General features: G+C 40.4%; 1 protein-coding gene across 1 annotated transcript in view; it reads right to left on the minus strand.

Moving 5' to 3' along the window:
• Positions 1-27,340, minus strand: part of OCA2 (OCA2 melanosomal transmembrane protein) — a 271,890-nt gene that overhangs the window by 50,686 nt on the left and 193,864 nt on the right. Inside the window, exons 19-20 of the mRNA XM_007463772.1 lie at positions 7,760-7,819; positions 7,018-7,122 (exon numbers count right to left, since the gene is read on the minus strand). Of these exons, the coding sequence (XP_007463834.1) occupies positions 7,018-7,122; positions 7,760-7,819 (165 nt within the window). The remainder of the gene's footprint in view (positions 1-7,017; positions 7,123-7,759; positions 7,820-27,340) is intronic.

The raw sequence follows: 27,340 nt of genomic DNA on the forward strand, positions 1-27,340 counted from the left end.
TTTGCCCTGTTGACCTGGAAAATGACACTGGCCAGAGCTGTGTTCTTACAGCAGAATGAGGTTGAGCTCAAACACAGGCAGCTCTGCAAGTCTGGCAGCAGGGACACCAGTCACTGTTCCTGTGTTTTCTCTTCATGTCTGATGGCCACGGGCAGGCAAACCTATCTCTACCCTTGGATTGACCTGACAGTATTTCTACAGGATGTTCTTGGGTCTCCTTGTTTAGTCCCCCAGGAAAACAGGAAAACTGAGAATATGGGAATCTCACCAAAGTAAAAATACACAGAAAAGACAAACCCTGAGTAGCTCTCCCCAGGAGTGTACAGTGAGGAGCAAGTACTCTAAGGGACATTTGGTTGGAGCTGGCCTCAGAAACAGTACAATAAACTAGACCTCATACAGTAGAAGGGGCACTAGCTTTCTAGAAATGCCTGAGCTCTGTAGGTCCATGCAAGCCAGACCACAAAGATTCTGGAATGCAAAGGATGAGGCCAGAGGTGCAGAGGGACACAAATGACTGCCGAGATCTCAGAAAAGAGCCATAGTCCCCCTTCCTTCCACACACTCCAAGTTCAGAAGGCTTCTCAGGCGTGCAGAGTGAAGATGCTCCTGGTTGGGAGAAGGGTTGTGAAATGTGCAGGAGTTACCCTATCTAGGCAGGAAACCTAAATCACTTCCCCAGGACCCATTCATGTCATTGCATCTGTCAGAGGCCAGAAGCAGGGGCGATATCTATATACATATGGATTTTTTATGAGGACAATTGCAGGGCTGAAATTGAGGAAGCCCCATATCCACAGGGCAGGCAGCAAGGAAGGAAAGATTATGAACACCTGCAGCCCATAGGCTGGTGGTCAGGAAGGAAGGTCCAAGGGAAACAGAACATCTGAAACTGAGCAGAACCCTGAGGGGCTCCTGGGGACAAAAGCCTTTCTGTGTCCCCTTCCCTGAGTTCCAAAGGGCAGGTTCAAACAGTTGCTAATCAGGGAAAGGAGGACATGCAGTGATAAGGGAGGAGCAGTCAAGAAACAAGAGTGCAGCCTTGGGGCAGGGTCCTGGTTCCCCCTCAAGGGATACACATGCAATATCTTTGAGCTCTTCTGCAAAACTGAAACCCCCATCAAATGGAAGATGTTAACTACTTGGTGAAGCACTCTTCATTCCAGAGAAGGTCACAATTCACCCATCAGTACCTGATGCCAGATGATCTCTGGATTGAAGGAATGTGGGCCCTGCACGTATCCTGATCCTTATCAGCAACCCCACCCTGGACTATAAAACTCCTCACAAACCACCCCTCCCCCCAGGTTGGACACAGTTTTGAGGGCATTAGCCTGCTGTGGCCCCCTTTGCCTGGCAAGTCTATAAAGCTTTTCTTTTCCACTTCACCCAAAACTCTGTCTCTAGATTTAATTTGGTGTTGGAATATGGATGCCAGATTTGGCTTCACATCTGCCAACTTTGGCAGTGTCTCCAATGCTAATGCATTCATAATATCCGTCTATTGCCAGGGCCTTCTCAGGGCACACCAGAGATTCCCAGTGCTGATGCATTTGACCAGCATCTGGTGTCTCCAGCCAGCAGTGATAGTAGCTGCCACAGGGAAGAAGAATACAGAGAAGGGACAGCCTTCCACTGGGGGAACATAGAGGGCTCTATGTTGGTGAGACCAGCTCTCAGGAAAAGGGAGGAGAGAGTTGAGGGGAATGGCTGTTACCAGCAGCAAAGAATATTGTAGGCAAAGGCACAAGAAAGATGCCCAGTATCATGCTAAGGAAAGTGGCACCAGCCCAACTGGAGAGGAGGGTGTCTCAGATGGTAGGGAGGTCTGGTAGAGAGATGGTGCAGCAATATTTACTATGACTCTCAGAAACACAGTGAGCACTGAGGTGCCCAATTCCCTCAGTGAGAGTAACAGAATATTGCTGGAGGATGATAAGCCAAGGGTGATGTGAAGGAAGAGTTACTTTGGAAAAATTAATCTACTGTGGTTTACTTACTTCTTTATTCATACAAACACTTGTTAACTATCTTCTTTGTGCCAGGCACAATGCTAGTAAACAAGGGAATGCAGCTGCAGACATGTCTTGACAATCAGTTTAATGACTACCTTAGTGGAGTTATGTGTAAAGTGTTAAAGGATCCCAGAGGACAATCAAGGCCTTGCACGGGAAGTACAGAAAGCATTGAAGAGAAGGCATTTAAGTAAGTATTGAAGCAGGCTCTGAGGAACTCCTATGTTTGAGAAACTCTGTTTCAGGAGCTCTGGCTCCCCAAGGCAGAAGCTGGAAACTCACTTTCCCCATCCCCTTTGTAGGTAGAACAGGCATGTGACATGGGCTTCTCCAAATCAGACACTTCTACTTGAGAATCAGCCTTGGAGAATTTGGAGAAATGTGACAAGGTGTGCTCAAGGTAGAGTGACAAAGGCCCAGGTACTCAGCATCCAGCATTGGGAGAGGGAACCCAGGCAAAGCAGCAGAAGTTGGGGGCTTCATGGGGCAAACCCCACCCAGGGTGTCCTTCAGAAAATCCACGAACTGTACACTATTCTTAGATAAACTCCTAATCCTCTTAAACTAACTAAATTAAGTTCTGTTTGTTGACTGAAAAAAATTATACAACCTAAAAGTTGAGAGTTATGTTTTATTTGGTGGATATTCTTAGGAATTCAAGCCCAGGAGGCAATATCTCAAGTAACCCTGAGGAAACTGCTCCAAAGAGGCGGGGGTGGGGGGGGGACCAGGATATATAGGAGTTTTACAACAAAGGACAGGTAGTCTGAATGTCTAAAAATTATTGTTAATGAAAGAAAACAGATATCTCAAGTTAAGGAATTTAGCGCTTTTCCATGTATGGGAAGGTGCAAGAGTCTGGGCTCATTGAAATCATTCCTTTGACATGCACCTCAGGCATTTGGGGCTAGTATCCTGTGTTTTCACATCCTGAGTTCCCTCAGGGCTCACCATTGTGCAGTCTTAAGGCTGCTAGATGGCAGGCATTCTTTGTTTCCTTCCTGAGTCCCCTCAGGGCTCACTGGCTCACCATTGGAGGTGGCTGCAATTGCTGATGACTGTGGCATCCTTTGTTTACTGACATTTGGCAGGCAATATTGTATTTCTCATGTTGATTGCAACTGTTGTTTGAAATGCAGATACAACTATGTGCATTACAAATAGAAAGATCCCCACTAAAAGACTTAGGAATAAAATCAGCACCATCCAAGTCAGTTGGAGGATGAGATTTCTCAATCAAAGAGAAATCATAAAATACAGGAAAAAAAGAATCAGAAAAGAAAAAGCATAATAAATGCAAAACCTTAATAAAATAGTAGAAATAAACTCAAGTCTCTCAGTCAACACAATCAATTTAAACATGTTAACCAAAAGGGAAAGATTGCTGCGAGTCTCGTGAAGGTTACTGCTTGTCACGAGGAGCAGACGTCACCATGAAGGATTTTAGTGCTTTTCTAGATACAAGGAGATGCAAGAAGTGGGCTCGTGAAATCTTCTCCTGAAAATATCTATCTGAACACCTGTTCTGCCAGTTTCTCCCAGAGCACAGAGTGCCTCATTCCTGATCTCCACCCCGAACTCTTTCAGGGGGTGTTGAAAGTCAGCAGCTGCAGTGACTCATAATTTAATCCTTGTAGAGGTAGATGGCAAGTGCCAATTTGTAGCTGACAAAACTGTCCATTCAGGACTCAAATCCAGTCAGGTCAGGATCTGCCCCCTCCCTTTCATTTCCTTCCCCAGGAGGGTGTATACATGGAGCTTTGCTGCCGGGGGAGAAGCATCCATCCATGTTGACTCCCCCTGAGATGTGAGAACTCAGTGGGCTTTGGTCATCCACACCTGTCCTCCCTGTACCTGACAGGGACAGAGTAAAGGGACAACGTAGGTAATTAAATAGTTAATCCTACTAGGGGATTGTAAGTAAAGAAAAAGTATGGGAGACTTCTGTAAATTAATGATCACTCAAGAAAGCAGGTTTGCTTAACCACAAAACCAAGCTTAGCAACAAAACCACACAACAGAAACATGAGACATGCCCCAAAACAATAAAACAATGGTGGCATGAGACCACATCCTGCCCAGTGAGCTCAGTAAGTTAAGAATTCTTAGGACATTCTCCATTGCACACACTATAAACAAAAGTATAAGGAAAAAGTGACATTACACTAAAACCTTAGATGATTTACAATTTTTAACGTATGTTACTGCCTTTTTGCTCATTTCCATTGCACCATGACAGTCCAGGCCTGACCATGTAGGGACAAGAAAACTCCCCTGCCCAACCTGGAGGAAGAGCTGATGATGGAAGTTTGATGTCTACTCAAGAATAAGGAAGAAGGTGGTCTTGTCCCCCTTCACACTTTTCCTTTAATTATAAAACTGGAGCCCACTAAGTTCTTGGGTGCAGCACCCTCTTGTAATCCTCACAAGCATCCTATTCTAATAAATGACATCTCATCTATCATTTTGTCTCTCACTGAATTCTTTCTGTGCTGAAATATAAAGTACTAGAGCTCCTCAGAGCCCCCTGAAATGCTATCTAGCAGTTTCAAAACTATTCTCTTAATAGAGATGATCTGCTTGGAATTTTAAAAATCCATGTGCATGTTGTTTTAAAAAATACAACTAAAAAGGGATTTAAAAAGCAATAAAAAAAAAAAAGTTGAAAATAAAGAAATGGAAAAATATAAACAAGGCAGAAGCTCAGAGCAGAGGTGAAGAGAGACCTTACACAGTGTGAAAGAAAACACCATCCTGAAGAGATACAGATAACGAAACTTTAATGCCTAATCCGACTGCATAGTACTCAGAAAAATGTATTGAATTGTCTGTTGAAATAGATAAATCAGTAAAGTGATTTGCTCTATCAGAACTGATTGATTAGAGAAAGGATGAGTGAATCTAAAGAAGCTCTAACAGCACAGTCAATGTGCTTTTACATGTGGGCACGTGCAGAATTCTGCTTTCACATGGGGCAAACTGGCCACATACTAGGTTAAAGGGCATTTCAGGGGTGTCTAAGTATGAAATCCTACAGACCACATCCCCTGACCGCCACAAAAATGGGAAAGAAGTGGCGAAAAAGACAGCCAAGTGAAAAGGAGGGAGGAAGGGAGCAAGGGACAGTGGTGCAGACCTAAGTGCCTGCCCAGCTCTCTGTGCTGCATACTTCCCAGGACCCTGCATCTGGGCAGGGCCATGTGTCCACTTCCCACTCAAGGACTGTGACAGGTCACTTCTGATGCCACTTCCAGACTAAGGCAGAAACCCAAGTGGCCCTCGTCTGATGCAGCCATAGTGGATATCATGTGCTGACATGGTAAATTCAGGTGGCGGAGAACTGTGGGCTGCAGGAAGCTCCATGCCATGCAGCTGCTGTTTTGGTTTCTCAGGAGTTAGTTTCCATACCATGTCGACTCACACAAACTAAGATCTTTCTTTTAATCCTTTCCACAGTGATATGCCCCAGATTTATGAAGGTCGTTCCCTCAGGAAAGGTAAGGAGAGAATGATATTGGGGTTGAGGGAAGGAACAGAGAATGTTGCATTCCTCTATAATGTTTTATTTCTTAAAAACAAAACAAACAAGAAAACCTGAGGCAGAGGGAATAAAACTTTCCTCATTTTGGGTGGTAAGTGTACTGATAGTTGTTATCCTACCCTATGTGATTCCTTTGATGTATTTTTTTAATTTAAATTTTGAGTAATTATTAATATTTGGGGAAGAAAAATACCAAAATTTTCATATTTTTAGAAAGTAGAGGAATCTAAATTTTCAACAATAGGGACCATTTTATTCAGTCCAAAAGAGGGTCTGGGTCCTGAAACCTGGAAGCCCCCAAGAAGGTAGAGTGCATCAGCTGTGAGCATGCGGGACCTCGAGGAAGCACAGAAAAGTTTGCTGATGAAACTCTCTGGGCTGCAGCTACATAGGGTTCAGATGCACGGCGTCTTCTACAGAATCTATTTCAACTAAGAAAGGGATTCACATGCAAGCTGACCTGGCATCTCAGAAGCCCAGGGCTCTGCCGCTTTAGCCTTCCTGAGAGGTGCTGCTGCCCCTGGCCCTCTTCAAGACCACAGTAATGAGAGCACCCGCTGAGCAGTAACAGCACATTCAACAACATCCAGATGACTCTTCTAACTCAGGGCTTCATGAAGAAATAATAATAGCCACAGAATTAACTCAGAATTACGAAACCCAGCCCCTGGAAGAACAATAGCTAGGTAACTGGAGCATCAATGCAGCAGACACTGTGATTCCAGGCAATGCATGGTGACATAGAGTCCCAGTCACCCTAAGGTCCTGTGTGAGAGGAGTGGCCCTCAATGTCACAAGAACAAGAGATAAGTCTCCTCTATTGAGAATCCAGCCACGAGGAGTGTTCATGCATGCCCATCACATCTGGGATACCAGGTGATGTGACAGGACCCTAGGTTCCTGTTCCCACCTTTATGCTGTCATACCAGGCATTCAGAATTCTGCCCTAAGTTGAGCAATCAGTGACGTCAGAAGACACAGCAGGAACAGCCCTGTAAAAGTCCTCTAAGATGGACCCCCTAATCTTGACTTGGGTCAAGATCACACAGACAATTCAAAATCTTATCCAGGCCATAGCACCAGAAGCTACCCCAGCCAGTTAGAATAGCTTCTGCATTTGTCAGGAATAAAGGATGAACACCTCCAACCAGGCTCTGTCTTTGGTGTCTTCCAATTTTCTTTGAAAAAAGAAAGAAAGAAAGACTGTCTTTTCCATGAGAGGTGGCAGCTCCCAGTCAGACTGACCCTGAAACAAGCAGCCATCCTGGGACTCACTGCCCACAGCAGCTGTAGGCCTCAGCTCCCAGCTGCTGCCTGGGATCCATCACATCTGTCCCCTTAAACTGTGAGTGAAGTAAAGGGACAGGGCTCATTCTCTGCTTCCTCTGGAAGGAAGAGTGAGTCCAGGTTGTGTACAGGTGAAACCTGGGCCCTCATCACATGGAGGAGACTGTGACTCACCATGGTAGCAGTGAATGGTATGTTGTCAATCAGGGACGATGCGATGGCTGAGACCCAGACCACCAAGATGATGGCAGCTGCAAGGCGCTGATCTTCTGGGACCATCTGGAAGAAACAGATAAGAGCAGGGCAGTGTATCATAGCTACATAGATCACACGCACTGAGGATCTGATGCTAGGACATGTGAGACTCAGAAGGGACCACAGGGCTCTTGGTCCTTCCTCTTCCACACAAGGAGAGCAAGGGAGACCTAGGTGTGCAAACAGGACCAACTGGGCTTTCCCAACCCCTACCAGGAGCCTGGGCCAGGGTCTACAAGTAACTGAGAGGAGTGACTCCCAATCATGCTCAAGCCAACAAAACCTTGGGGGCTGGGACGGGGTGGGGGGAAGCAGGTCCAGTGTTCCCATTCCTGGTGGGACACCAGGTGACACACTGGTCACACTGACCTCACTTCCCGTGTGGTGACCCTAGGCTGCGAGCTCTGTGAATCACTTACTGAGACTGCTGTATCAATTCTCTCCTTCCCAGAAAGGTTTTAACTAAAGGCTAATAGCAAAAGTGCAGGCATCTGTAATTATATATTCTTTGAAAAATCTCTTTTCATCTCTTACCTACACAGGATAAAATAGGTTCCTTGATATACTTTTTTATATAATTAATGTGACCTATTTTGCCAATTAAAAAAAAAAATCAAAAGAATAGTGGCTGGAGCACATCATATTGCAGTATTTAATGTACCTTTATTAGCAAAGCAGTCTGTTCTCCAACATACTCTATTAAGTGGAGATGTGCCAATGCCTAGAAGAAATAGAGGTATGATAAGAATCAGTTTAAAACTGAGAATATATCAAATTTTTAAAAACATGTCTTTAAAATGAGAATAAGTGAACATGGCACTCTCATTTTTTTATAAAAGATCAAACACACAGTCTATAAATAATTTACTGTCTTATATTCACACTGAAGATTCATTGAGAAGAGCACAATACCAGAGGCAGGAACTTCTCATTAATTTGAGTTAATATCCATGCTAAATTTACATTTGGATGGAAGGCCATTTCTTTATTTTAAGATCGCTGTATAGGAGTACTGTTCACCTGTATATAATGAAACGCCTCTCCATATAGAATGTCTTGCAAGTAAGTTGCATTTCAAATTCCTTTTTAAAGCTAAGCATCACAGAGTTTTAGAAGAATATAAAGAAAATGTATGGTTTTCATAACTTTCAAAGAAACGTCTATTTAACTGAAGCATGTACTAGACAGATTCCGAAAATTGTGTCCAGAGAAAGGTAGGAAAGAAGATTAGATGGAGACATAAGTTCAGGAGCCATTCTGCTCAGTCTGCCCACTTTGTCCCAGCTGAGGAGGAGATCTTCTGCTGTCCATGACAGATCCCAGACAGGAAGCACCGAGAGGGAGCCAGACATGGGGGTGACATAGCTACCTAGAACCTCTCAAATGTGGCCTTTTCACTGTGATGTCATCATGGTGAATGATTACAAATACTGAAAACATCAGCTGGACTATGTTTAAAAAAGAAAGTCAAGATATGAGGAAAATACAAATGGCCAATAGATACTCCTTTATAAAATGACAAATGAGATAACTATGTAACTCCTAATTCTATCAAATCTAAAGTTGTAAATATATACTCTACACTTCAGCAAACTAAAGTTTATGTATAGCTGAAGATTATATGCATCACTTGTCTCCTCCATCAATTTATATAGTGAAAAGATGATTGTATAATGATGTAAATCCCTCACAATATGAAACATAATTATCCTTCTGTTGCAGTGACTAGTTGCAAAAAGCTGGTTCAGCAATGATCTGACATCCCTGTTCCACTGAAATTAGACAAATACAATAAATCAATGCCACTACTTTTTTCAAAATGAGGGACTAGGAGGTCTTAAGGTCCCTTCTGCAGCTAAATAAATAGACCATGGATAAAACACACTTTTAGGGCATTACTGGATTAGCAAGACAATGTAATGTTTTCCAAGGAATCTCCTTTCCCATGAAAATATTTCTTGCAGCTGGCTGGGAGCTTCAGACTTGAATGGCAAGGAAGGATGAAATTGCCTTGAGCTTGATGCCAACCAAGGGCTGAAGTCAGAGCACTGAGGTGTGAGCAGCAGCAAGGTTGTAGGCTGAAACAGGGATTCTCACACTGCACTGACAGCCTCGAAACAGGCTGAAAAAATTATCCCCTGGCATCCAGCAGAGGCAAACAAAAGAATTTTATGGAAGAAAGAACCCCAAATGTAGCCTCTCAAGAGTCTCACAGATTAAGATCAAGTAACAAAATTATAATCTAGGGTCATCAAGAATACAAGAAGACAAGTAACATGAACAAGAGCAGAAATAACCAAAACAAATTTGGATATACCACCAACATGCAAGAATGAGAATCCACAGGTACTGGATATAGTAGAGGAATTTTGTTTAAAGAAAATAGAGTTGAAGAGTGTAAGTAACAATTAACGTTTGCTCTTGATGAGTTAAGAATATAAGCTGTCATCTCTAGAGTAAACCACTAAAAGAGAGTGTAACTGCCAAAAAGTGGGAAATCAAATTTAACATAACCCTTAATCAACTCAGATAAAGGAGAAAAAAAGATTGAAGATAAAAATATACAAGGTCAGGGAGGCCTTCAAGATGGTGGAGAAGACGTGGAGATCACCTTACACCCCACAAATACATCTATATGTGGAACAACTCCTACAGAACACCTACTAAACTCTGGCAGAAGACCTCAGACTTCCCGAAAGGCAAGAAACTCCCCATGTACCTGGGTAGGGCAAAAGAGAAAAGAAAAAACAGAAACAAAAGAATATGGATGGGAACCAAGCCTCTGGGAGGGAGCTGTGAAGGAGGAAAAGTTTCTACACACTACAAAGCCCCTTCACTGATGGACACGGGGGCTGGGCGGAGGGGGGGGGACACCGATTCTGAGCCAGGGAGGAGAAAGCAGCAACAGGGGTGCAGAGGGCAAAGTGGAGAGATTCCTGCACAGAGGATCGTTGCCGACCAGGACTCACCAGCCCAAGAGGCTTGGCTGCTCACCCGCTGGCTGGGGCAGGTCGGGGCTGGGAGCTGTGGCTCGGGCTTTGAAGGTCAGATCCCAGGGAGAGGACTGAGGTTGGCTGTGTAAACACAGCCTGAAGGGGGCAAGTGCACCACAGCTAGCTGGGAGGAAGTCTGGGAAAAAATCTGGACCTGCCTAAGAGACAAGAGACAATTGTTCTGAGGTGCATTAAGAGAGGGGATTCAGAGCATCGCTTATACAACCTCCAGAGACTGACACAAGCCATGGCTATCAGCACAGACACCACAGACAGGCTGGAACACTAAGGCTGCTGCTGCAGGCACCAATAAGCCTGTGTGCAGGCACAGGTCACTATCCACACATCCCCTCCCCAGAGCCTGTGCAGCATTTCACTGCCAGGGTCCCGTGATCCAGGGACAACTTCCCTGGGAGAACACACAGCTCGCCTCAGGCTGTTGCAACGTCACGCCGGCCTCTACGGCCACCACGGGGTCGCCGTGCATTCCATACCCCGCCCTCCCCCCAAGCTTGAATGAGCCAGAGCCATCTAATCAGGTGCTACTTTAACCTCTCCTGTCTGGGCAGGGAACAGATGCCCTCAGATGACCTACATGCAAAGGTGGCGCCAAATCCAAAGCTGAACCCCAGGAGCTGTGCGAACAAAGAAGAGAAAGGGAAATCTCTCCCAGCAGCCTCAGGAACAGCAGGTTAAATCTCCACAATCAACTCTATGTACCCAGCATCTCTAGAACACCTGAATAGACAACAAGTCATCCCAAAACTGAGGCAGTGGACTTTGGGAGCAACTGTAGACTTGGGGTTTGCTTTCTGCATCTAATTTGTTTCTGTTTTTATGTTTATCTTAGTTTAGTATTTAGAGTTTATTATAATTGGTAGATTTGTTTAATGATTGGGTTGCTCTCTTCCTTTTACATACATATATATATGTGTGTGTGTGTGTGTGTGTATATATATATATATATATATATATACACATATTTTTTTCTCCTTTTTCTTTTTTTGTCAGTGTGTATGTGTATGCTTCTTTGTGTGATTTTGTCAGTATAGCTTTGCTTTTGCATTTGTCCTAGGCTTCTGTCTGTCTTTTTGTTTTTTGTATGGTCTTTAGAACTTGTGATCATTGGTGGATTTGTTTTTTGGTTTCGTTGCTCTCTTCTTTCATTCTTTTTTACTACTTTTTAATTTTTAAAATATTTTAAATTTTAATAACTTTAATTAATTTATTTATTTTTGATTGTCTCCTTTACTTCTGAGCCTGGTGGCTAACAGGGTTTAGGTGCTCTGGCCAGGTATCAGGCCTGAGCCTCTGAGGTGGGAGAGCCAAGTTCAGGACACTGGTCCACCAGAGACTGCCCAGGCCCATTAAATATCAAATGGCAAAAACTCTACCAGAGATCTCCACCTCAATGTTAAGACCCAGCTCCAGTCAATAACCAGCAACCTACAGTGCTGGACACCCTATGCCAAACAACTACCAAGACAGGAACACAAACCCACCCATTAGCAGAGACACTGCCTAAAATCATAATATATTCACAGATACCCCACAAAATACCACCAGACACGGTCTTGCCACCAGAAAGGCAAGATCTAGCCACATCCACAAGAACACAGGAACCAATCCCCTCCACCAGGAAGCCTACACAATCAACTGAACCAACTTTACGCACTGGGAGCAGACACAAAAACAACATGGACTACAAACCTGCAGCTTGTGAGAAGGAGACCCCAAACACAGTAAGTTAAGCAAAATGAGAAGACAGAGAAATAACAAAACAGATGAAGAAGCAAAGTAAAAACCCACCAGTCCAAACAAATGAAGAGGTAATAGGCGGCTTACCTAAAAGACAATTGAGTAATGACAGTAAAGATGATAAAAAATATTGGAAATAGAATGGAGAAAATACAAGAAACAGGGACCTAGAAGAACTAAAGAGCAAATAAAAAATGGTGAACATCACAAAAAATGAAATTAAAAATTCTCTGGAAGGAATCAATAGCAGAATAACTGAGGCAGAAGAACGGATAAGTGACCTGGAAGATAAAATAGTGGAAATAACTACCACAGAGCCAAATAAAGAGAAAAGAATGAGAAGAATTGGGGACAGTCTCAGAGACATCTAACACAACATTAAACGCACCAACATATGAATTATAGGGTTCCCAGAAGAAGAGGGAAAAAAAGGGACTGAGAAAATATTTGAAGAAATTATAGTGGAAAACGTCCTTAATATGGGAAAAGAAATAGTCAAGCAAGTCCAGGAAGCACACAGAGTCCCATACAGGATAAATCCAAGGAGAAATACACCAAGAAACATATTAATCAAACTATCAAAAATAAAATTCAAAGAAAAAATATTAAAGGCATCAAGAGAAAATCAACAAGTAACATAAAAGGGAATCCCCATAAGGTTAACAACTGATCTTTCAGCAGAAATTCTGCAAGCAAGAACGGAATGGCAGAACGTATTTAAACTGATGAAAGGGAAAAACCTACAACCAAGATTACTCTACCCAGCAAGGATCTCATTTAGATTCAACAAAGAAATTAAAACATTTACAGACAAGCAAAAGCTAAGAGAATTCAGCACCACCAAACTAGCTTTACAACAAATGCTAACAGAACATCTCTAGGCAGGAAACACAAAAGAAGGAAAAGACCTACAATAACAAACCCAAACCAATTAAGAAAAAGGTAATAGGAACATACATATTGATAATTATCTTAAATGTAAATGGATTAAATGGTCCAACCAAAAGACATAGACTTGCTGAATGTATACAAAAACAGAACGTGTATACATGCTGTCTACAACAGACCCAATTCAGACCTAGGGAAATATACAGCCTGAAAGTGAGGGGATGGAACAATATATTCCATGCAAATGGAAATCAAAAGAAAGTTGGAGTAGCAATTCTCATATCAGACAAAATAGATTTTAAAATAAAGACTATGATGAGACAAAGAAAGACACTACAAAATAATCGAGGGATCAATCCAAGAAGAAGATATAACAACTGTAAATATTTATGGACCCAACATAGAAGTACTTCAATACATAAGGCAAATGCTAGCAGCCATAAAAGGGGAAATCAACAGTAACACAATAATAAAGGATTTTAACACGCCACTTTCACCAATAGACAGATCATCCAATATGAAAATAAATAAGGAAATGCAAGATTTAAATTATACATTAAATCAAATGGACTTAATAGATATTTATAGGACATTCCATCAAAAAACAACAGGATACAATTTCTTCTCAAGGGCTCATGGAGCATTCTCCAGGATAGAGCATATCTTGGGTCACAAATCAAGCCTTGGTGTATATAAGAAAATTGAAATTGCATCCAGTATCTTTTCCAACCACAATACTATGAGACTAGATATCAATTACAGGAAAAAAACAGTAAAAAATACAAACAAATGGATGCTAAAGAATACACTACTAAATAACCAAGAGATAACTGAAGAAATTAAAGAGAAATCAGAAAATACCTAGAAACAAATGACTTTGAAAACTAAAAACCTATGGGATGCAGCAAAAGCAGTTTTAAGAGGGAAGCTTATAGCAATACAATCCTACCTGAAGAAACAATGTACATCTCAAAAAACAACCTAAACTTACACCTAAAGCAATTAGAGAAAGAAAAACAAAAACCCCAAATTTAGCAGAAGGAAAGAAATCATAAACATCAGATCAGAAATACATGAAAAAGAAATGAATGAAATGATAGCAGAGGTCAATAAAACTAAAAACTGGTTCTTGAGAAGATAAACGAAATTGATAAACCATTTGCCAGACGCATCAAAAAAAAAAGGGAGAAGACTCAAATCAATTAATTACAAATGAAAAAGTAGAAGTAATAACCGACACTGCAGAAATACAAAGGATCATGAGAGACTACTACAAGACATATATGCCAATAAAATGGACAACCTGCAAGAAACAGACAAGTTCTTAGAAAAGCACAACCTTCCGAGACTGACCGACCCAGGAAGAAACAGAAAATATAAAGACACCAATCCCAAGCACGGATATTGAAACAGTGATTAAAAACCTTCCCACAAAGGAAAGCCCAGGAACAGATGGATTCATAGGCAAATTCTATCAAATATTTAGAGAAGAGCTAACACCCATGCTAGTCAAACCCTTCCAAAATATAGAAGAGGGGGTAACACTGCCAAACACATTCTACGAGGCCACCATCACCCTGATAAAAAAAATCAGACAAATACGTCAAAAAAAGAAAAGAAAATTACAGGCCAATACCACTGATGAACATAGCTGCAAAAATCCTCAACAAAATACTAGCAAACAGAATCAAACAGCATATTAAAAGAATCATACACCATGATCAAATGGGGTTTATTCCAGGAATGCAAGGATTTTTCAATATATGCAAATCAATCAATGTGATACACCATATTAACAAACTTAAGAAGAAAAATCATATGATCATCTCAATAGATGCAGAAAAAGCTTTTGACAAAACTCAACACTCATTTATGTTAAAAAAAAAAAACCCTCCAGAAAGTAGGCATAGAGGGAACTTTCCTCAACATAATAAAGGACATATATGACAAACCCACAGCCAATATCGTCCAAAATGGTGAAAAACTAAAACCATTTCCACTAAGATCGGGAACAAGACAAGGTTGCCCACTCTCACCACTCTTATTCAACACAGTTTTGGAAGTTTCAGTCACAGCAATCAGAGACGAAAAAGAAATAAAAGGAATCCAAATCAGAAAAGAAGAAGTAAAGCTGTCACTGTTTGCAGATGACATGATACTATACATAGAGAATCCTAAAGATGCTACCAGAAACCTACTAGAGCTAATCAATGAATTTGGTAAATTAGCAGGATACAAAATTAATGCACAGAAATCTCTAGCATTCCTATACACTAATGATGAAAAATCTGAAAGAGAAATTAAGGAAACACTCCCATTTACCATTGCAACAAAAGGAATAAAATACCTAGGAATAAACCTACCTAAGGAGACAAAAGACGTGTATGCAGAAAACTATAAGACACTGATGAAAGAAATTAAAGATGATACAAACAGATGGAGAGATAATACAAACAGTTGGAGAGTTATACCATGTTCTTGAATTGGAAGAATCAACATTGTGAAAATGACTATACTACCCAAAGCAATCTACAGATTCAATACCATCCTTATCAAACTACCAAGAGCATTTTTCACAGAACTAGAACAGAATATTTCACAATTTGTATGGAAACACAAAAGACCACTAATACCCAAAGCAACCTTGAGAAAGAAAAATGGAGCTGGAGGAATCAGGCTCTCTGACTTCAGACTATACTACAAATCTACAGTAATCAAAACAGTATGGTACTGGCACAAAAACAGAAATATAGATCGATGGAACAGGATAGAAAGCCCAGAGATAAACCCACGCACATATGGTCACCTTATTTTTGATAAAGGATGCAGGAATATACAATGGAGAAAAGACAGCCACTTCAATAAGTGGTGCTGGGAAAACTGGTCAGCTACATGTAAAAGAATGAAATTAGAACACTCCCTAACACCATACACAAAAATAAACTCAAAATGGATTAAAGACCTAAATGTAAGGCCAGACACTATATAACGTTTAGAGGAAAGCATAGGTAGAACACTCTATGACATAAATCACAGAAAGATCCTTTTTGACCCACTTCCTAGAGAAACGGAAATAAAAACAAAAATATACAAATGGTACCTAATGAAACTTAAAAGCTTTTGCACAACAAAGGAAACCATAAACAAAACAACCCAGAGATGGGAGAAAATATTTGTAAATGAAGCAACTGACAAAGGATTAATCTCCGGAATTTATAAGCAGCTTATGCAGCTCAATATCAAAAAAGCAATCAACTCAAACCAAAAATGGGCAGAAGACCTAATTAGACATTTCTCCAAAGAAGATATACAGATTGGAAACAAACACATGAAAGGATGCTCAACATCAATAATCATTAGAGAAATTGAAATCAAAATTACAATGAGGGATCACCTCACACCAGTCAGAATGGCCATCATCTAGAAATCTAGAAACAATAAATGTTGGAGAGGGTGCGGAGAAGAGGGAACCCTCTTACACTGGTGGTGGGAATGTAAATTGATACAGCCACTATGGAGAACAGTATGGAGGTTCCTTCAAAAACTAAAAATAGAACTACCATATGACCCAGCAATCCCACTACTGGGCATATACCCTGAGAAAACCATAATTCAAAAAGAGCCATGTACCACAATGCTCAATGCAGCTCTGTTTACATTGGGCAGGACATGGAAGCAACCTAAGTATCCATCGACAGATGAATGGATAAAGAAGATGTGGCACATATATACAATGAAATATTACTCAGCCATAAAAAGAAATGAAATTGAGTTATTTGTAATGAGGTAGATGGACCTAAATTCTGTCATAGAGTGAAATAAGTCAGGAAGAGAAAAACAAATACTGTGTACTACATATATATATATATATATATATATATAGACTCTAAAAAAAAAAGGTTCTGAATAACCTAGGGGCAGGACAGGAATAAAGACACAGACATAGAGAATGAACTTGAGGACATTGGGAGAGGGAATTGTAAGCTGGGATGAAGTGAGAGAGTGGCATGGACATATATACGCTACTGAATGTACAATAGATAGCTAGTGGGAAGCAGCCACATAACACAGGGAGATCAGCTTGGTGCTTTGTGACCACCTAGAGGGGTGGGATAGGGAGGGCCAGAGGGATACGCAAGAGGGAGGAGATATGGGAATATATGTAAATGTATAGCTGATTCATTTTGTTAAAAAGCAGAAACTAACACACCATTGTAAAGCAATTATACTCCATTATAGATGTTAAAAATAATAATAATAAAATAAAGTAGGAAGACCTAGGTGTCAAAGGGAGCAAGAAGAAACCAGGAACCAAGAATTCAGTAAAAAGAAGCTTGCTGGAAATTGATTTTCTTCTGGCTAGTTGAGTAACCTGAGAAAGTTTTTAAAGGCTGGGAATTTTAAGGACATACACTTCTATAAGGGATGAAGAGGATGATAATGAAAACAAAATATCTTTGTCACTGAGAGAATAGACATTTTTAGATGAAATGCAGTACAAACTAAATCTTAGAAACTAGTGTCTATAAGGATTCCCAGCTTTAAAAAAAGAAAAAGAACATATTTCCAATGTAAGAGTTTATCCAATGATTTAATATGGAAAAAAGGAAAATTAATGAAATTAGAATTTCATTATTTTAAAGATCAAAAAAATTTTCTAACTTTACCTAGACTAATCAAGAAAGCAGACAGAAGACACAAATCATCAAAATCAGAAATGGAAAAGGGAATATCACTAATGACTTCACAGAAATAAAAAGTATTAGACGCAATATTATAAACAACTTATGCCAAAAATTAAAACTTGGATGAAATAGACAAGTTCATAGAAGACAAAAATTAGTAGTATTTACTCAAGAAGAAGTGTTATACCTGAATAGGCCTAAGAAATGGAATTAGTAAAATCAAACACAAAACCTTCCCACAATTTAAATTCCAGACCCAGATGGCTTCACTGGAAACTTTTACTCAATATTTAAAAACAGCCCTTCACAAATTCTTCTACAAAGAATACTTCTGAACTCATCCTGTTATATTCATTCAGTGTTATGCTCATACCAAATCCAGACAAAATATCACATAAAAATAATAATGTAGACCAATATCCCCCATGAATGTAGATGCAAAAATTCTCAACAAAATAATAGTAATCTGAACTCAAAAACTTATTATACACCATGACCAAGTGAGATTTACTTCAGGAATGCAAAGTAGATTTAACAGCTGAAAAAAAGTTAATGTAGTATACCACATTAATAGATTCAAATTGATAGATTCAATGTTAAAAATCATATGCTCATCTTAATAGATACAGATAAAACATTTGAAAAAATCCAATATACATTACTGATAAAATTTCACAACTAACTAGGAATATATCCTAACTATATCAACCTAATAAAGGATATCTATTAAAAAAAAAAACCTATATCTAACATTATGCATAGTGGTGAAAAACTGAATACATTTCCCCTAAGATCAGAAAAAAGTTATGAATGTCAATACTCATCACTTCAACATTAAATTAGAGGTTCTGGCCAACAAGACAGGAAAAAAAGAAAAAGAAGGGGAAAGGAGGGTATTTGGAGGAGAGAGAGGAGGAGAGTGTGAGCTAGTTAAAGGCATTCCAATCAGAAAAGAAGTTTAAATGTCTTTATTTGCAGATGACATGAAAGAAAATTCTAAACAGCTACTAGACTAATAAATGGGTACAGCAAGTTCACAGGACACAATATTAATATTAAAAACTCAATTGTATCTCTATGTAATGTTAATATACAATCAGAATAAAGTTAAGAAAACAATTGTATTCAAAATAGCATCAAAAAATATAACACACATTTATAACCTTTATATATTACCTAAGGAGGCAAAATACCTGTACTCCAAAAACTGTAAGACGCTGATGAAGGAAGTCGAAGATGACAAACAGGTGGAACAATATACCATGCTCTTGGGATGGAAGAATCAATATTGTCAAAATGACTACACTACCCAGTGCAATCCCTATCAAATTACCAATGGCATTTTTCACAGAACTAGAACAAACATTTTCTAAATTTGTATGGAGACACAAAAGACCCCAAATAGCCAAAGCAATATTGAGAAAGAAAAACGGAGCTGAAGGAATCAGGCTCCCTGACTTCAGACTATACTACAAAGCAACAGTCATGAAAACAGTATGGTACTGGCACAAAAACAGAAATATAGATCAATGGAACAGGATAGAAAGCCCAGAGATAAACCCATGCACATATGGTGTATGGTCACTTTATCTTGGACAAAGGAGGCAAGAATATACAATGGAACAAAGAGAGCTTCTCCAATAAGTGGTGCTGGGAAAACTTCACAGCTACCTGTAAAAGAATGAAATTAGAACACTTCCTAACACCATACACAAAAATAAATCAAAGACCTAAACATAAAGCCAGACACTATAAAACTCTTAGAGAAAAACATAGGCAGAACACTCTATGACATAAATCACAGCAAGATCCTTTATGACCCACCTCCTAGAGTAATGGAAATAAAATAAAAAATAAACAAATGGGACCTAATGAAACTTAAAATCTTTTGCACAGCAAAGCTTTTCTCCCATTCTGTGACACAACCCACAGAATGGCAGAAAATATTTGCAAATGATGCAACAGACAAAGGAATAATCTCCAAAATTTACAAACAGCTCATGTGGCTCAATATCAGAAAAACAAACGACCCACTGAAAAAATGGGCAGAAGACCTAAAGAGACATTCCTCCAAAGAAGATATACAGACTGCCAACAAATACATGAAAGAATGCTCAACATCATTAATCATTAGAGAAATGCAAATCAAAATTAGGAGATATCACCTCGCACCAGTCAGAATGGCCATCATCAAGAAGTCTACAAAAAATAAATGCTGGAGAGGGTATGGAGAAAAGGGAACCCTCCTACACTGTTGGTGTAAACTGGTGCAGCTACTATGGAGAACAGTATGGAGGTTCCTTTAAAAACTAAAAATAGAATTACTATATGATCCAGCAATCCCACTACTGGGCATATATCCAGAGAAAACCATTGTTCAAAAGGATTTTCCTCGTATTTGCTTTTTAAAAAATTAAATACCTTTCCACACCTACTAGAATGTCTATAATCAAAAAGAATGGCATTATGGGTGCTGGGAAGACGGTGGAAGAGTAAGACGCGGAGATCACCTTCCTCCCCACAGATACACCAGAAATACATCTACACGTGGAACAACTCCTACAGAACACCTACCGAATGCTGGCAGAAGACCTCAGACCTCCCAAAAGGCAAGAAACTCCCCACGTACCTGGGTAGGGCAAAAGTGAAAAAACAGAGACAACAGAATAGGGATGGCACCTGCACCAGTGGGAGGGAGCTGTGAAGGAGGAAAGGTTTCCACACACTAGGAAGCCCCTTCACGGGCAGAGATTGCGGGAGGCGGAGCGGGGAGCTTCGGCGCCGCGGAGGACAGCACAGCAACAGGGGTGCGGAGGGCAAAGCGGGGAGATTCCCGCACAGAGGATCAGTGCCGACTGGCACTCACCAGCCCAAGAGGCTTGTCTGCTCACCCGCCGGGGTGGACGGGGCTGCGAGCTGACGCTCGGGCTTCGGTCGGAGCGCACGGAGAGGACTGGGGTTAGCAGCTTGAACACAGCCTGAAGGGGTTAGTGCACCGCGGCTAGCCGGGAGGGAGTTCGGGGAAAAGTCTGCACCTGCCGAAGAGGCAAGAGACTTTTTCTTCCCTTTTTGTTTCCTGGTGCGCGAGGAGAGGGGTTTTAAGAGCGCTGCTTAAAGGAACTCCAGAGACGGGCATGAGCCACGGCTAAAAGCGCAGACGCCAGAGACGGGCTCAAGCTGCGGCTAAAAGCGCGGACCCCAGGGACAGGCGCGAGCCATGGCTAAAAGTGCGGACCCCAGAGCCGGGCGGGAGACGCTAAGGCTGCTGCTGCCGCCACCAAGGGCCCTATGTGCAAGCACAGGTCACTATCCACACCCCTCTTCCGGGGAGCCTGTGCAGCCTGCCACTCCCAGGTTCCCGGGATCCAGGGACAACTTCCCCGGGAGAACGCACGGCGGGCCTCAGGCTGGTGGAATGTTATGTTGGCCTCTGCTGCCGCAGGCCCGCCCAGCACACCGTGCCCCTCCCTCCCCCCGCCCTGAGTGCGCCAGAGCCCCCGAATCAGCGGCTCCTCTAACCCCGTCCTGTCTGAGCAAAATACAGACGCCCCCCAGTGACCTACACGCAGAGGAAGCGCCGAATCCAAAGCTGAGCCCCTGTGAGCTGTGAGAACAAAGAAGAGAAAGGGAAATCTCTCCCAGCAGCCTCAGAAACAGTGGTTTAAGCTCCACAATCAACTTGATGTACCCTGAATCTGTGGAATACATGAATAGACAGCGAATCACCCCAGATTGAGGAGGTGGACTTCGAGAGCAAGATCTATGATTTTTTCCCCTTTTCCTCTTTTTGTGAATGTGTATGTGTATGCTTCTGTGTGAGATCTTGTCTGTATAGCTTTGCTTCCACCATTTGTACTAGGGTTCTATCCATCCTTTTTTTTTAAAATTTTTTCATAATAATTAATTTTAATAACTTTATTATACTCTATCTTCTTTCTTTCGTTCTTTCTTTCCTTCCTTCCTTCCCTCCTTTAGAAAACAAATATCTCAAATTGAGGAGGTGGACTTTGAGAGCAAGATTTATGATTTTTTCCCCTTTACCTCTTTTTGTGAAGGTGTATGTGTATGCTTCTGTGTAAGATTTTGTCTGTATAGCTTTGCTTCCACCATTTGTCCTAAGGTTCTATCTGTCCCTTTTTTTTTTCTAAATAATTATTTTTAATTCAATAACTTTATTATACTTTATTTTATTTTACTGTATCTTCTTTCTTTCTGTATTTTCTCCTTCCTTCCCTCCTTCCTTCCTCCCTCCCTCCCTCCCTCCTTTCTTTCCTTCTTTCCTTCTTGCCTTCTTTTCTTCTTTCTTTCTTTCTTCCTTCCTTCCTTCCTTCCTTCCTTCCTTCCTTCCTTTCTTTCTTCCTACTTCTACTAATTCTCTCTACATTTTCTCCCTTTTATTCTGAGTCGTGTAGATGAAAGGCTCTTGGTGCTACAGCCAGGAGTCAGGAATCTGCCTCTGAGGTGGGAGAGCCAACTTCAGAACACTGGTCAACAAGAGACCTCCCAGTTCCACATAATATCAAATGGCAAAAATCTCCCAGAGACCTCCATCTTAACACCAGCAACCAGCTTCACTCAACGACCAGCAAGCTACAGTGCTGGACAACCTATGCCAAACAACTAGCAAAACAGGAACACAACCCCACCCATTAGCAGAGAGGCTGCCTAAAATCGTAATAAGTCCAAAGACACCCCAAAACACACCACCAGATGTGGACCTGCCCACTAGAGAGACAAGTTCCAGCCTCATCCATCACGACACAGGCACCAGTCCCCTCCACCAGGAAGCCTACACAACCCAATGAACCAACCTTAGCCACTGGACACAGACATCAAAAACAACAGGAACTACGAACATGCAGCCTACAAAAAGGACACCCCAAACACAGTAAGATAAGCAAAACGAGAAGACAGAAAATCACACAGCAGATGAAGGAGCAAGATAAAAATGCACCAGACCTAACAAATGAAGAGGAAATAGGCAGTCTACCTGAAAAAGAATTCAGAATAATGATAGTAAAGATGATCCAAAATCTTGGAAATAGAATGGACAAAATGCAAGAAACATTTAACAAGGACCTAGAAGAAATAAAGATGAAACAAGCAATGATGAACAACACAATAAATGAAATGAAAAATACTCTAGATGGGATCAATAGCAGAATAACTGAGGCAGAAGAATGGATAAGTGACCTGGAAGATAAAATAGTGGAAATAACTACTGCAGAGCAGAATAAAGAAAAAAGAGTGAAAAGAACTGAGGACAGTCTCAGAGACCTCTGGGACAACATTAAATGCACCAACACTCAAATTATAGGGGTCACAGAAGAAGAAGAGAAAAAGGGACTGAGAAAATATTTGAAGAGTTTATAGTTGAAAACTTCCCTAAATAGGAAAGGAAATAGTTAATCAAGTCCAGGAAGCACAGAGAGTCCCATACAGGATAAATACAAGGCAAGGAGAAATACGCCAAGACACATATTAATCAAACTGTCAAAAACTAAATACAAAGAAAGCATATTAAAAGCAGCAAGGGAAAAACAACAAATAACACACAAGGGAATCCCCATAAGGTTAACAGCTGATCTCTCAGCAGAAACTCTACAAGCCAGAAGGGAGTGGCAGGACATACTGAAAGTGATGAAGGAGAAAAACCTGCAACCAAGATTACTCTACCCAGCAAGGATCTCATTCAGATTTGATGGAGAAATTAAAACCTTTACAGACAAGCAAAAGCTGAGAGAGTTCAGCACCACCAAACCAGCTTTACAACAAATGCTAAAGGAACTTCTCTAGACAAAAACACAAGAGAAGGAAAAGTCCTATAATAACGAACCCAAAACAATTTAGAAAATGGGAATAGGAACATACATATCGATAATTACCTTAAATGTAAATGGACTAAATGCTCCCACCAAAAGACACAGATTGGCTGAATGGATACAAAAACAAGACCCATATATATGCTGTCTACAAGAGACCCACTTCAGACCTAGAGACACATACAGACTGAAAGTAAGGGGATGGAAAAAGATATTCCATGCAAATGGAAACCAAAAGAAAGCTGGAGTAGCAATTCTCATATCAGACAAAATAGACTTTAAAATAAGGACTATCAGAAGAGACAAAGAAGGACACTACATAATGATTAAGGGATCGATCCAAGAAGAAGATATAACAATTGTAAATATTTATGCACCCAACATAGGAGCACCTCAATACATAAGGCAAAAACTAACAGCCATAAAAGGGGAAATAGACAGTAACACATGAATAGTACGGGACTTTAACACCCCACTTCCACCAATGGACAGATCATCCAAACTGAAAATAAATAAGGAAAAATAAGCTTTAAATGATACATTAAACAAGATGGACTTAATTGATATTTATAGGACATTCCATCCAAAAACAACAGGATACACATTTTTCTCAAGTGCTCATGGAACATTCTCCAGGATAGATCATATCTTGGGTCACAAATCAAGCCTTGGTAAATTTAAGAAAATTGAAATTGTATCAAGTATCTTTTCCGACCAAAACGCCATGGGACTAGATACCAATTACAGGAAATGATCTTTAAAAAAACAAACACATGGAGGCTAAACAATACACTACGTATTAACGAAGTGATCACTGAAGAAATCAAAGAGGAAATTAAAAAATACCTAGAAACGAATGACAATGGAGACAATGGAGACCCAAAACCTATGGGATGCAGCAAAAGAAGTTCTAAGAGAGAAGTTTATAGCAATACAAGCCCACCTTAAGAAGCAGGAAACATCTCGAATAAACAACCCAACCTTGCACCTCAAGCTATTAGAGAAACAAGAACAAAAAATCCCCGAAGTTAGCAGAAGGAAAGAAATCATAAAAATCAGATCAGAAATAAATGAAAAAGAAATGAAGGAAACAATAGCAAAGATCAATAAAACTAAAAGGTGGTTATTTGAGAAGATAAACAAAATAGATAAACCATTAGCCAGACTCATCAAGATAAAAAGGGAGAAGACCCAAATCAATAGAATTAGAAATGAAAAAGAAGTAACAACGGACACTGCAGAAATATAAAAGATCATGAGAGATTACTACAAGCAACACTATGCCAATAAAATGGACAATCTGGAAGAAATGGACAAATTCTTAGAAATGCACAATCTGCCAAGACTGAATCAGGAAGAAATAGAAAATATGAACAGACCAATCACAAGCACTGAAATTGAAACTGTGATTAAAAATCTTCCAACAAACAAAATCCCAGGACCACATGGCTTCACAGGCGAATTCTATCAAACATTTAGAGAAGAGCTAACACCTATCCTTCTCAAACTCTTCCAAAATATAGCAGAGGGAGGGACACTCCCAAATTCCTTCTATGAGGCCACCATCACCTTGATACCAAAACCAGACAAGGAGGTCACAAAGAAAGAAAACTACGGACCAATATCAGTGATGAACATAGATGCAAAAATCCTCAACAAAATACTAGCAAACAGAATCCAACAGCACATTAAAAGCATCATACACCATGATCAAGTGGGGTTTATTCCAGGAATGCAAGGATTCTTCAATATACGCAAATCTATCAATGTGATAAACCATATTAAAAAATTGAAGGAGATAAACCATATGATCATCTCAATAGATGCAGAGAAAGCTTTTGACAAAATTCAACACCCATTTATGATAAAAACCCTGCAGAAAGTAGGTATAGAGGGAACTTTCCTCAACATAACAAAGGCCATATATGACAAGCCCCCAGCCAATATCATCCTCAATGGTGAAAAACTGAAAGCATTTCCACTAAGATCAGGAACAAGACAAGGTTGCCCACTCTCACCACTCTTATTCAACATAGTTTTGGAAGTTTTAGCCACAACAATCAGAGAAGAAAAGGAAATAAAAGGAATCCAAATTGGAAAAGAAGAAGTAAAGCTGTCACTGTTTGCAGATGACATGATACTATACATAGAGAATTCTAAAGATGCTACCAGAAAACTACTAGAGCTAATCAGTGAAGTTTGTAAGTAGCAGGATACAAAATTAATGAACAGAAATCTCTGGCATTCCTATATACTAACGATGAAAAATCTGAAAGTGAAATCAAGAAAACACTCCCATTTACCATTGCAACAAAAAGAATAAAATATCTAGGAATAAACCTACCAAAGGAGACAAAAGACCTGTATGTAGAAAATTATAAGACACTGATGAAAGAAATTAAAGATGATACAAATCGATGGAGGGATACACCATGTTCTTGGATTCGAAGAATCCACATTCTGAAAATGACTCTACTACCCAAAGCAATCTACAGATTCAATGCAATCCCTATCAAACTACCACTGACATTTTTCACAGAACTAGAACAAAAAATTTCACAATTTGTATGGAAACACAAAAGACCCTGAATAGCCAAAGCAATCTTGAGAACGAAAAACGGAGCTGGAGGAATCAGGCTCCCTGACTTCAGACTATACTACATAGCTACAATAATCAAGACAGTATGGTACTGGCACGAAAACAGAAATATAGATCAATGGAACAGGATATAAAGCCCAGAGATAAACCCACGCACATATGGACACCTTATCTTTGATAAAGGTGGCAGGAATGTACAGTGGAGAAAGGACAGCCTCTTCAATAAGTGGTGCTGGGAAAACTGGACAGGTACATGTAAAAGTATGAGGTGAGATCACTCCCTAACTCCATACAGAAAAATAAGCTCAAAATGGATTAAAGATCTAAATGTAAGGCCAGAAACTATCAAACTCTTAGAGGAAAACATAGGCAGAACACTCTATGACATAAATCCCAGCATGATCCTTTTTGACCCACCTCCCAGAGAAACGGAAATAAAAACAAAAATAAACAAATGGGACCTAATGAAACTTCAAAGCTTTTGCACAGCAGAGGAAACCATAAATAAGATGAAAAGACAACCCTCAAAATGGGAGAAAATATTTGCAAATGAATCAACTGACAAAAGATTAATCTCCAAAATTTACAAGCAGCTCATGCAGCTCAATAACAAAAAAATAAACAACCCAATCCAAAAATGGGCAGAAGACCTAAATAGACATTTCTCCAAAGAAGATATACAGACTGCCAACAAACACATGAAAGAATGCTCAACATCATTAATCATTAGAGAAATGCAAATCAAAACTACAATGAGATATCATCTCACACCAGTCAGAATGGCCATCATCAAAAAATCTAGAAACAATAAATGCTGGAGAGGGTGTGGAGAAAAGGGAACACTCTTGCACTGCTGGTGGGAATGTGAATTGGTTCAGCCACTATGGAGAACAGTATGGAGGTTCCTTAAAAAACTACAAATAGAACTACCATATGACCCAGCAATCCCACTACTAGGTATATACCCTGAGGAAACCAGAATTCAGAAAGAGTCATGTACCAAAATGTTCATTGCAGCTCTATTTACAATAGCCCGGAGATGGAAACAACCTAAGTGCCCGCCGTCGGATGAATGGATAAAGAAGATGTGGCACATATATACAATGGAATATTACTCAGCCATAAAAAGAAACGAATTGAGATATTTGTAATAAGGTGGATAGACCTAGAGTCTGTCATACAGAGTGAAGTAAGTCAAAAAGAGAAAGACAAATACCGTATGCTAACACATATATATGGAATTTAAGAAAAAAAAATGTCATGTAGAACCTAGGGGTATGACAGGAATAAAGACAGAGACCTACTGGAGAACGGAACTGAGGATATTGGGAGGGGGAATTGTGAGCTGTGATAGGGCAAGAGAGAGGTATGGACCTATATACACTAACAAACGTAAAGTAGATAGCTAGTGGGAAGCAGCTGCATGGCACAGAGATATTGGCTCGGTGCTTTGTGACCGCCTGGAGGGGTGGGATAGGGAGGGTGGGAGGGAGGGAG

The sequence above is a fragment of the Lipotes vexillifer genome, unplaced genomic scaffold (genome assembly GCF_000442215.2).
Source record: "Lipotes vexillifer unplaced genomic scaffold, Lipotes_vexillifer_v1.1 scaffold200, whole genome shotgun sequence".
Taxonomy (NCBI): Eukaryota; Metazoa; Chordata; class Mammalia; order Artiodactyla; family Lipotidae; genus Lipotes; species Lipotes vexillifer.